Genomic DNA, 12,794 nt, shown 5'->3' with positions numbered 1-12,794 from the left:
ACATTCAGCAGAGTGTCCAAGACAGTTTCACTGTTGCACCTTTTAAAAACAGAGTGAAATATGTAAAACTCCAGAGCTTAGCCCCTCCAGCCTTTGGAAAAAAAACAGATAAATAAAGGTGCATTGACTGCAGGGCTGATGCCTCTTCTGGAACCAGCCCATGGGAGATGAGAATTCTGCACTTTTCCTCACCTCACAACACAGATTCTTTTGACATGAAGTGAGTTTTGTGTTTGTTTTTTCTTGGGGCAGGGAAAGCACTGTTGTAGGCTGAGGGTGCAGTGTGTGTGTGTTTATTTTAAAGCCAATGATGACAAGAACACTTTAGGGAATAAAGAAAACTCCTTACAAGACTGTCCTTCTACCAGTCTAGAGAGACAGCAGGTGAACTCATAGAAGCTATGAAAGAGAATATTCAGTGTCTTGTGTGGCTATAAAAGAATTAGGAAACTCATTTTACAGTGCATTTTAATTAAAAGTTCATTATAAGAATTTTCTTTTAAGAACAGCATACTACATATTCATGGAAATATGTAACTTTACCCTACAAATGGGACTGTCACCATATTATTCTTACAATTCAAACATATGAAAAATAAAATATGATATTTAGCTTTATAAATTCCCCCTCCCCCCCTTTAAATCCTTTTTCTTTTAAATAACAAAAGTATTAACTCTTTCCCAGTACAGTGCATTTGCTATCTGCGAGCCACAAACCAAGAATTCACAGCAACGCCAAGGAAACAGCAACATTGTTTGCAAAATATTGAGAGAAAATGATAAAAAAATATAATAGTCAGCCCAGTGCTTACAGAAGTCAACAAGAATTGAAAGAGCAGCACATTTTCATATTACATAGGACCATTATAATAACATATAAACCAGTGCAGAAGACTTTTCTGCTGGAAAAATATATACCAATTCTCAGCAAGCAGAAACTGAACTTTGGCACTTGCTCATATGAAGGCCTTTCAAAGCAAAACAAAATGGAAATTCACTTAATCACAGCTTGTATATTTAAAAAAATAAAGACATTGAAGCAAGGAAACAATAGAGAAAAGTGTACAAGCCAGGTCACTAGGAATTCAGTACATTCAGCCTACAGAAAATACAAGTACAATCTTTGATCCACCCACCTATGCTGGGATCCTGGCTAGCAAAGGACAGGCTTTGGGACAGAACCTCACCTGAAGCACCTCTGCTTCAATGGAGCTGTGCTGATTCAACAGCCCTTTCTTCAAATTGAACTGGTACAATGTGTCTCCAAACATCACCTTTTTATCATAAAATAAGGATTTTTAATCTGCAAATTAAGAAGCAAAAGCCTTGCACTCAGACAGTGGCTGTTCTGCTCTACCCATAGCTGCACCATAACCACTGCAGTGTAAGGATTAAGTGATTTTTTTTTTAAAAAAAGGGCTAAAAAAAGAATGGCTTTATTTTGAAGGAGACAATAGACTGGAAGGAAGGGTTCACATTTAGTCTGTTATTCCTGGTGCTGTCAGCACTGCACGTTCTCAGGAACATGAGAGTGAAGTGTGCACCCTGTTCTCCTTCCCTGCAGAAGAGCTGATGTCTAAGGCCCAACCAAAAGGGTTCTGCAGGCCAAAGCACATTTTTGGATCAGGCCATAGGAAAGCAAGGGCTGCTCTGGTCAAGAAGTGCTCCTTTCATAGCCAGGCTCAATGCCCCAAACTAGCAGCTATCTTTGCATTGAGGCAGTTTACTCAATTTTTTTTATTCTTTCAAGGAGTTAAGACTGGGGAAGGGCAAGGAGAAAAAGAAGTGCTTTAGATTGCACAGAAGATTGTCCTACTAAAGGGGGCACTTGGATGGGAAGTGATCACAGCTACAAGTCAAGCAGGCGCTCCTCACAGGTCTCCACAGGCCATTTGGTAGCACCTCCAAACACATCCACGTTGTTGTCCACCCAGGGGATGATGTTGCCAGGCATGTTGATGGAGCAGTTGGCAATATTCATGATGTCTTCAGCTCTTAACACCCTGTCCCATATATTGAACTGGCTCATCTCCCCAACAAAGGCTTGAGTTGCATCAAATCTTCCTCCTACTGTGTCCTTTAGGCACATGAGAGTGAGGATTAGATGAAGAAAACACCAAAATAAACTTCTCAAACTTGAAGACCCTCCCCACCCAGCCCCACTGCTAGAGAGGGGTGCAGAGTTTGGTCACAGTGAACAAATTTGAGTTTCTACAAGGGCTACATTGAACAAGGCATTCAGTGACAAGCTCCAACCTGGATTGTGTCAAAGCAACTGAGGGCAAGCAGTGGTGACTGCAGAACACCACAAAAAGGCTGCACAGAACCAACCTTGCCCTGGAGCAGTAGAGCAGGAAGGCAGCTTTAAACTTGGAGGCTCATTTAAGAGCCACTGTGCAAGCCCAGCACAGGAGAGCTGCAGGGATGTGTAAGGTTACCCTGCAAGCTTTATGGCCATAGATTAAACCACAACTGTGCAGCCCTTGCCCAATTGTCTGCAGGGACTGGGAGATGTGATCTTTGGATCTAAACACCCAGGCTTTGTCTGGCTGTAAATGAGTGATTCAAACTGCCACTGCATAAGCCTAGAAGTGTTTTCTTGCTCCACTCACTACCCAAGGACAGAAATCACTCATTTTTGAATGAATCCAGTCATTCCACTGACTTGGAACTGATAGCACAGGACAGACCCCAGCACAGTGCAGGCAGAGATAAAGGAAACCTGCAGACAGTTTTCCTCACTCAGCAGTGAGCTCTGCAGAGTGCATTAGGATACTGAACTTGCCATTCTGTCATTTCTGTCATGGATAAGTATCTACTAAAATCAATACACACAAAACTAATTTTTCATTGCTCCAACTGTGAACCTGGGAATCCTGAAGAAAGGCTATTTCCAGCTACTTGTTACAATATTTGCTTTTTTTAGTAAATGTATAATGTAAGCAGGGCAATAACGTGAAACCAGGAGCCACACAATTCATGACTTATGAGATGTTAACTAGAAAGGCAAACTTCAAAATCCTCTGGGGTTTTCTTCAATATTCTAAAAGGACTTATTCTTAACACCAACATGAATATTCTGAATATTTAATAAGTGAAACAAATACACCAATTTGGGATTTCATTAAGTGGGATTTCATTAAGTATTTGTTGCCTTGTTTCAGTCTGATACTGTGTATACAACAGGATCAAAAGTTTAAGAAATTCTCACAGCTCTTGTTTGCTTGGGGAGTTTTGATTTTGTTTAAACCCTGGAACACCCTGTCATTCACTCACCTGTTCCTGACCCAGGATCAAGACACCTCCAGGTTTAATTGGATGCCAAGGAGCAAGATTCTCCCCAGTGCCAAGCTTCTCTCCATCCTGAAAAGCTTCCCACATTCCATCTCTGGTTGTCCATGTGATGCAGATATGATGCCATTTTCCATCACTGATGAAGAGAGGGAGCTGAGCAACCTACAAAAACCAGAATAATGCATGTGGCAACCCAAATCCAGCAGTTCAAGCCAAACATGTAAAGAGGAACAGTATTTACTCTGTCCTCCAAAGCAAAGCTTTATAGAGGCAAGAGTTAGTCCACATCCTGCTTTGTAGGATCCCACAGAGTCATAAAATTATTTAGGTTGGAACATCCCTCCAAGATCACCCAGCAGTGCCAAGGCCACATCTACACCTGCAGGGAAGGTGACTCCACCTCTGCCCTGTGCAGCCTGTCCCAGTGCTTTGCCACCCTCCCAGTGAAGAAATTTCTCCTCATATCCAATTAGAACTTCCCCTGGCACAACTTTTGGCCATTTCCTTTTTCTATTACTTGGGAGAAGAGCCCAACCCCATCCTGCACACATTAATCTGTGACATTTGTTGTTTAAATCTCAGTGCTTAGTGAGATTCCATCCAGTGCTCACATTAAGTTCCTCTCAGAATCTGGGGTTTGCCAGCACCATCTGCAGTAACAACTTTGACAAATGGATCTGTCTGCTACCAGGAGAACTTGTGGGAACTGCTCCCTAGGCCTCACAATAAGGAGGAATTATGCTCCTTTAGGAGTCTGAGCTGAAAACCTTCTCAGGTCAACATCAAGACACAAGTGCAGTGGCTATGGAGCAGCTGTGACGTGGGAGAAATAAAAGCCTCACAGAATATTGATATGACAGACATAAGGAGACTCAAGTTTGCTTCTCTTCCACAAACCATTAAAAATAATTGGTTATTGATCTGGGAGGATGATAGGACTGTTAAAAGTCCATAATCAGCCACAAGATGAACCACCTGAGTTGTGCAGGAACACCTGATCCCTCAGAGAGCACTGAGTTACCAGGAAACCCAACTGAAGGTGGGGAGAAAGGACACTGGTTTAATGATGAGTTTCAATATTTTTTCCAGCTTGTCAGAAACCATCAGTGGTATGAAGTAGCTGTGTCTAAAGTCTGAAAAATTGTATTTAAACTGATGTTCAGTCACTGAGCATAACAAAACCAGAGCCTTTTGCTCTGTCTTCTGCAAAATTCATTTAACATTTGTAACTTCTACAATTAGAAAGATAAAAATACTGCAACTGGCTTAGATCTCACAGGTCTGGCAATGGTGTGGCTTCATATTTTGGTTGTGTTTCATAAAATAAAAAAAATTAAAACCCAAGAAGCCAAGATCTGCTTGTAACTTCAGACAACACAAGTGTGTGCACATCTAATGTCAAGCTGCTTGGTCCCAACACACAAATATCTGTACATTTTAACTTCTGCTTCAAGTGCTTTAATGGACTTGCAATCAGCCAGTGGGCAGCAGAGAAGCAGAGAGCAGCACCTCAAAGGCTTCTCTCAGAGGGAGGGAAGGAGCCAGGGCAAAGGCACCAAGGGGTCAGGCCCTGTTCTGGTTACACTGAGAACAAAGAGCTCATCAGATCTCACCTTATCATTAATTAGCAGCTCAATTGGATTGTTCCCCCATTCTATGAGGACAATCTCATTGGCTTGCCCAGGAACAGCATATGAGAAGGGAGTGCCAATGCCAGGAGAAGCACTTGACCTGAGCCACAAGCACACAGTGAAAGCATAGAGCTCTGGCAGGGTCTTCTTGATCTTCCCATACAGGTAATTGGTGCGGAGAGGGAGCGAGACCTTGAACTCATCAGGTGACTTAAATGCACTGTTACCTGGAATCACATGGAGCAAAAAACCCTTAACAGTGAGCAAAACAATGCATTGATAAGGCTAACACACAATTGATATTGACAATCTTTGGTTTTAATCACTTTAGAGGTACAGAAAGAAAAGAATATTGAAGTAGTATTTACTGAATGTTGATGTAAATAGATTTTATCCACATTGTGATAATTTAGTTTATTTCAGCTCATTTAGAGCAAAAGAACAGATGGTAGACAATCTTTCATTGCCTAGTTCATGGCTGGAGGTCTCCCTGTTTCAAACAATTCAAACTGGTTTAAGACATTTACTGTCAGTAAAATGGATTCTCTGCTATGCTCATTATTAAAGCATGACAGAGCTTCACAACCAGGATTCCTTTCCCTACTCCTGCTACACAAGCAGTACCTCTGTGTTAAGATCTCAGGCTAACACACAGATTAACACTCCCATTCTGAGCAGCAAATCTGAAAAAAGACTCCACTGATATAGTCCAGAAAGCAGCTACATTCAGAACTGATTTCTACCCCATTAGCTGAACAGGACAAGATCTAAAAAGTTCAAAGTGATCTGAATTAAAAATACAATATCAAGCTATAAATTATGGGAAGATTAGACACTTAATTTACTATAAGAGCAGAAATTATTATTTAGCTTTTTCTAAAAAAGTCATAAAAACCAGTGAGATATTCTAGACATGCTTACAAAATTGAGAACTTTAGGCCAAAACTTTCTAAAGTTCCGATACTCTATATCATATACTTGATTTAGATGCTCATAAGTAATTTTCTACAAGTATTAAGAAATAAATCCCACATTGTACCACAAATTCAACCCCACAGTTCTGTAGTAATGTCACCCTCAACTTTTTAGCAGCCTGTTCTGAGTCTCCCTCATTTCCTTTGCTCACATTCCCGAAACAAATTCAATCCTCTTGCCAAACTTCACACTCCAGTCCAAATGAAAAGCTGTCACAAAAAATTGTCATAATTCTCATATGTATTTTTTAAATCATTGGCATTCTCTCATTTCCACTTCTCAGAAGCAACTGAAGTGTTTTGGCTGCGTTTTTCACAGAATGAGGGGGTGGGAGAAGAAAAAGCTTCTCTTTGGCTTGAATCTGTCATGAGGAACCTTAGAGACCTGAAATGGTCTAACTGGTAAGCAAATAAACACCAGGGTCTCAGGGATAATACTGAATAACCTCCACTAGGCTGCTACAACCAATCTCACACAGAAAAAAACAGAAACATACTCCATTAAAAGAGCAATTATTTTTGGGCTAGATGGGCAAGAGATAGAGAAAATCTCTCTTTCAGAGATAGAGAAAATAAGTTTAGATGTAGTAAATGATCTGTTTGTTCCTCAAGCAAAGCTAGGAATCCCACTGAAGTCCAGGCACTACTATTTGCAGGATTTTACCTCCTGCTTTTTCTACTGCATCCTGCTCTGCTGTCAGTGGAGACAACCACTGAAGGAATTAACAGAAAACTTTGGGAATCAAAACAGATGTACAAGTTTTAAACTCTTCTGCCCTACTGCTAACTAAAACTGCTGTCACAGCTACAGATAAAATCCAAGGCTTACAGAGGCATCTCATAAAGTTGTTTTTTTCCACTATTTAGTCTCAGGACAATGAGGAGCTTATGACACTCCAGTTATCTGTAGGGAAGAAATGCTAAACAATACTGCATTTTAAATAAAAGCACAACAGAAATACTATTTTCAAATGAGACCAGACAAATTGTTGTCTGTATTTAAAATAAAATAATAAAAGATAAGTTCTTTCATCATTATTAACCTCACTTTGATTTGGCAGAGGAACCAGAACAGCTAAGCTGTACAGTAATAGCAAATTACACAAGTAAAAGAAGGGCTGTATCTTGGTTCCTGTCCCAAATTCTTCACTTCCCAAAGAGACTTAAGACAGCCCTCACTCCCCACACAAAAAAATAAAGGTGGGAACAGGTTATTTTTAGCCTAGCTGAATTACACATTCTTGTTCTCCCACCACTCTCTCCTTCTGATATGAGTCACATCTTTCAGAGACAAGGACTATCTATACTTGACTCATAAGACATTAACAGGCCACTAATTCTCCATAACTTTGGTTGCAAGTTAGGCTTTATCTTGGCTCTCAGGAAATGCTAAAAGACAGAGCCAGTAGAAAATCAGCTTCCTCCTTCTCTCTTTTTAGAAGAAAGAATAGATCCAGTATCACACACAAGCCCATTAGGCTGCATTTCTAATTTCATGAGATGTGCATATTTGCACCATTTGGAGGGCTTGTCCATTAAGTTGCTTTTAAGCAGAGTTATTCACCTTGGAAAATCACTTAAGGATTGGGCAGGGAGATTTACTGTAACTCCAGCCCTCTACAGCCCACTCTGTACATGGACACAATCAATACAGAAAGAGTTCTGTGCTCACACACATTTGTAATTCAAATAAACAGATTCCACTCAAGCAGAGAGGTCTCAGTAATAATTAAGGCAAGAATCAGAATGAATGACTAGGATTATGAGAGCATCCCCCAGTGGGCCATGTGTAATCTACTGTAAACTCTGAAGGCTGTAAACTTAGAATAGAGCATAATTCAAGTAGCTGCAGCTACCCAAAGTCATAGCCAGTAACAAAAGGAAAAGCCACCATCAGTACTTCCAAAGCAGCAGGAAACAAAGCTGGTCTAAAATGCCATTCATTACATCAAAGGTAGTTGTGCTAATTAAATTTAGCCCCTATGACTCTCAGTCCCAATAAAGGCAGCTCTGCTCAGATGCATGCTTGACATTATGTAGCTATTTACACCCATGCCATACTTATTCCTATCTCCACTTGCCTCCTTACAGATCTTTCCATCCCACAAACACTAAGAGTTTCATCCTAGCCACCCACACACACCAAATTAAGAGACAGGAAGCCAAAGCCAGGCAACTGCCTGTCAAGCAAGAAGCCTGAGATAAAAGAAAAGGGAGAATCCAAGTATTTGCACTGTCACCTACTATTTAGCCCAGTACCTCAGTGTCTTTCCCTCAAGGCCCACATTTAGTCTAGCGCTCTGCAAGGAAGGAGTAAACAAAATTAACCAGGATGGGGAAGCGTTTCGATCCCGAGCAATTACCTTTCTCTAGCTCAGACACTCTTTCTAGCAATGCATTCAAGGCTGACTCTGTCTTCTGCCGGTGGGCTGAGGTCTCGTTGTGCAGCAGGGATTTCTCATCCTCCAGCTCGGCCACCTTGCTGAGGAGCTGCCGCTCCAGGTCCCCGAGCCGGCGCTGCAGCATCTCCCGCAGGTCACCGGGCAGCGCCGCATAGGACACGTTGGCCCGGAGCTGGTGCTTCAGGGCAAAACAAGGGGGAAAATATTGTCATTCCTGACACAGAAATGGCAAATGCAGGCGTGCTCCCGGCCCAAAGCAGCAAAGTAAAAGCGTGGAGCTCTCCATTGCTTTTTAGCATTTGTCATAGTCAGTGCTTTTATCAGCACTGGAGCTAAACGGGTCCTGAAACTAAAGGGCACTTTTGTTAGAGACTTCCACCACTTTATATGAAAGAGTTTTCATACATTTATGTTCAGTGAAATCAATGTAAGGAGCAGGTCTGATGTAATTCTATTAGTACACATACATGTGGCACACTGGTCAATTTTTACTTTAGTTACTGTTAGTGACATGGCCAATGTAAGTAAACACAAAAACTATCACATCATTTTAGATTAAAAATTAAGCTACTTTGAAAGCAGATTTACCAAAGTAAGACGCTCCTTAAATCAATCTAAGTACTAAGCAGTGAAAGTATTCCTATTCAAACTGAAAAAAGAGGCACCTCACACTCTCAAATAACACTGGTATCTTTAAAGATACTAAAAAAACAACATTTCCACCTACCACGTTATTCTAGAGGCGTTTCTCTTCTACAGCGCTAAAAGGAATGCTTCAGGAAGGCAGCAATAGTGGTAAAAGGAGGGAATGAATACTATCAGCTCATTCAGAACTGCACTTGCAAAGCAGCACTCACAGAACAGCCCTTGGGAAGTTACTCGCCATCCTCACATCAGCACTGACTGGAGGACAGTGGGAGCAGCATGTGAGGCTTTCAGGGTGTGACAAGCAAAACAACACCAGCACAAACCCTGTGAGAATCCTCTCTACAAAACATGAGTGCATGAGCAGCACTCAAACCATGGGCACTGTCCAAAGGCTCATGGAAATCACTTATCGGTGGGCTTGGACCAAATCCCCTTTCTGTTCAGGGGCGCACAGAATCGGGTTCTTTCCATTCTGTGTCAGCCCTGAGTGCATCATCTTATCTGCACCATCTGCCCAACACAATCTCCTCATTACCACTGCTCTGTTCAGCACCATATGCCGAGGTCTTACTGCCCAAGACGTCAGCTTTGTGCCTCAAACCACATGAAGTCACATCCCCAGAAAGGGAGATTTACACATTATTAGTACAGAAACTAAGCTGGTGACAAGCAGGGAAACCATAATCTCCCCCCACGCAGTGGGAGCACACATTCAAGAGGAGCCCCTTAGGTATTTACTATTAAAGAGAGGAGATAAATAACCAAGAGACCAGGACAAGCCAAACCGAGCCGTTCGCCCGCGGGCTGGGCCGGTTTGGATCCATCTCCACAGGGATTTAGGCACCACTCGTGCCCGAAGTGCCCGCTGGACGTGCAGCGGCTCCGGCCCTACCTCCAGGCTCTCCAGGCGGTCCTTCAGGGTCTGCATGGTGCGGCTCAGCTGCTCGATGACCAGCGCCGGGTCCCGCGGCAGGTCGCCCATCGTGTCCTTGCCCTTGCCCACCTCGTTCTTCCACGCCCCCGTGACGGACTTGCCGTCGGCCCCCTCGCAGCGGCTCAGCTTGCCGGTGAGCTCCCGGATGGCCTCCCGCTGGCTCCCGATGGTCTCCTTCTGCTGCAGGACGGTCTCCCGCAGCTGCAGCACCGTGGCTTTCAGCTCCTCCTCGGGGGGCAGCGCGCCGCCCTGCATGGGCACGGGGGGCAGCGGGCAGCCCGCGCCGGCGGCGTCCAGCGGCAGCGAGGTGCACACGAAGCGGCTGCCCGGCGGGCTCTCCTGCTCCGGGGCCGGCGACCCCCGCCCGCCCGCAGCTACGGCGAGCAGGAGCCCGGCGGCCACGAGCAGCATCCCGGCTGGCGAGCGCAGCGCCCGCTCGGCGGGGCGGCCGGGGCCGAGCCGCGGTGCCAGGAGCGGGTCCCGCCGCCCCGTCCCGTCCGTCCCGTCCCGTTCCCCTCACGCCGGTCCCGCGCCCGCCGCCGGCCGCGGCTTTTATGGGCAGCGAGGGCGCGGGGGGCGGGGCCCGACTCGCGCCGCCCGCGCTGGTTGGCTGCGAGCTGTATGACGTCAGCCGGGCCGGGGCCGGGCGGGCGCGGGGTCGGGAGCGCTCCCGGACCGGGACCGGGACCGGGACCCGCGGCGGGGCCGCTCCATCGCCCCGTGCCCAGCCTGACCTCCCGTGGGTCTGTGACACCCCTTGTCCCTTGTCCCCGCAGCACGCTCCGCCATAAAGAGCCCGGCTCCATCCACCTCGGTGCGCTCTGCCGATCCCGCTCCGCCTCGTCAGTGCCTTTCTGGGACTGAGCGGGTCAGGAGCGGACCCAGCGCCTCGAGGTGACCCGAGCAGTGCGGAGCAAAGGGACTGTGACTGTCCCTGTCCCTGTCCCTTCCCCTCCACAGCCTGGGCTACGGCCGGCCTGCAGCGGCTCTTTGAGCTACAGGACAATGCCGTCAGAAAAACGGGAGCCGTTCAAGCTGTGCATCACTGTTCACATTGATTATGGAGGGGAAAGAGACACGGACATCTCACTATTAGAGTACCACAATTCTATAGCTGGACCATAAGAGCATTGTGGTTTCAGCTACATTGTTTGTGGCATCCAATGTTTTTAATGCTGATCCTCTTATTCAGTTATTTTAAATGTATAATCCGTGAAGGCTTTTATGTTTTCCAAGTGACATACAAATACCAAACAGTTCTTACAAACTTCTTGTGGATATGCAATAAAAAGTCTGCCTCGACTGGAAAAACTCAGAAACAATTTCTTTATGCATCAGCAGAGGCTGCTCTTAGGACTCCCAAATCTTTGAGTAGAACTTCAGATTTTTAGAAAGTTGGTATATGGAGATGAAAGATGTTTTCTCATAGGGTAAGTAGCTCCTACTATGAAATACATAATGTTTTAAATAATAATGAATAAGAATAAAGAATATGTAATTGAAAATAAGTTTAGTTTTTCAGTCAGCATGAGAATTGCTTTGTAACAAAATGACTTAACAAGTTTCCAGGAGTGTGCACCACAGGGACAGTGTTAAATCTGATGGTTTCATGGAACCCAGGTTATTTGTTCAGGTCTTCCAGCAATGTCCTGTTTAGAGTCACACGAGTCAAAGGCGCTGTTCAGCCAGGTGGTTGGGATGCAGCTCCTGTTGCTCACTCCGGGGAGAGCACACCGGGGGCAGGCAGAGTTCAAAATGCAACCAGGAGCTCCGATTTCTGTCTGAGCTCCCTTTGTCTGGAAACCAGCTCTCAGGAGACTGTGCTGCTTCCTGGATGAATGAAATGTACCCACTCGAGTGCAGAGGCTCTGACTAATGCCTGGGCACACATTTAACTCCCATCACAATCAACAGCACATCGTGTCTTCAGTGGCTTCATCACCTGGCTGATTGGAATTCTGGGTGCTGCAGTGAGGAGCACCATGCAAGCACACCGGGAACATCTCACCTGTCAACATGGGGTCTTTCCAGTCCACACAGGTCAAGGAAATATTAAAGCTTACACAGAATAATGGACCAGAATTATTGCTCTGCATGTAAGATTAATCAGTCCCATCTGTATTGCATTGCAGCTCATTTCTCCCAAATTTCATGTGAAGCGGTATGAAAAAAAGTAATAAAATAATTGTAAAGTGTTGGATTTAGCCTGTAGGAAAACAGTAGTCAACTGCTTTTATACAGCTTGATTCTACCCTTTATAATATGAATTATGATGGCATCCTGGGCAAATAACCTCACATTACTTCAAAATAAACTTCAAACTCTTGATCTTGATTTTAAAGCCCACTTTACAATTCAGAGCTGATCCCAAACAGGTTTTGACTGAATGCATGACAGTGATAAAGGCTTTGCATCCTTTTAAATTCAGGCAATGTATAGCTTGAAGGTTTTGCTTAATTATAGATAGATTTTTGTCAAGATCTCTTATTCAGACAAGCTGAGGAGTAACACAAGCAGCAGCAAGCAATAAACATCTGACTTTCTGAGTCCTGTAAGGTATATGATGGTAAATTGCTCATGACAACAAAAGTATTGTCCTTTATTACTCTACTGTTTCTTCTTGACAGGGGAGGTCAGTAAAAAAGGAAAGAATCCCAATAAAGACACTCAGAAACGTCAGTTACCACACAATGGTGTGTAAATGTGGAGGACACAGGTAAACACAGGTATTATCCACTGTGCTTCTTAATATCCTTAATGTTTTGCCATGGTGCTTGAGTGCTTTCAGAATAAAGGGAGGTGAATGCCCTGCCCTGCTCACCTCCAGTCCTGTGTGCATTTTTGGGCACCACAATAAAAAATGACATGAAACTAATAGAGAGTGTCCAAGGGAGGCATGGAGGATGGGGAA

General features: G+C 44.4%; 1 protein-coding gene across 1 annotated transcript; it reads right to left on the bottom strand.

Moving 5' to 3' along the window:
- Positions 1 to 465: 465 nt before the first annotated feature.
- On the bottom strand, positions 466 to 10,391 carry NPTX2 (neuronal pentraxin 2). Its single transcript, XM_058816026.1, has 5 exons — positions 9,842 to 10,391; positions 8,263 to 8,479; positions 4,908 to 5,152; positions 3,277 to 3,456; positions 466 to 2,077 (listed from the first exon to the last, which is right to left on the bottom strand). The coding sequence occupies exons 1-5, from the start codon at positions 10,292 to 10,294 to the stop codon at positions 1,850 to 1,852; spliced, it is 1,323 nt and encodes a 440-aa protein (XP_058672009.1). The 5' UTR covers positions 10,295 to 10,391; the 3' UTR covers positions 466 to 1,849.
- Between the last annotated feature and the right edge of the window lie 2,403 nt (positions 10,392 to 12,794).

Source organism: Ammospiza caudacuta, chromosome 17 (genome assembly GCF_027887145.1).
Source record: "Ammospiza caudacuta isolate bAmmCau1 chromosome 17, bAmmCau1.pri, whole genome shotgun sequence".
Taxonomy (NCBI): domain Eukaryota; kingdom Metazoa; phylum Chordata; class Aves; order Passeriformes; family Passerellidae; genus Ammospiza; species Ammospiza caudacuta.
Note: the sequence above shows the minus strand (reverse complement) of the source record. Positions and strands in the feature narration are given on the sequence as shown.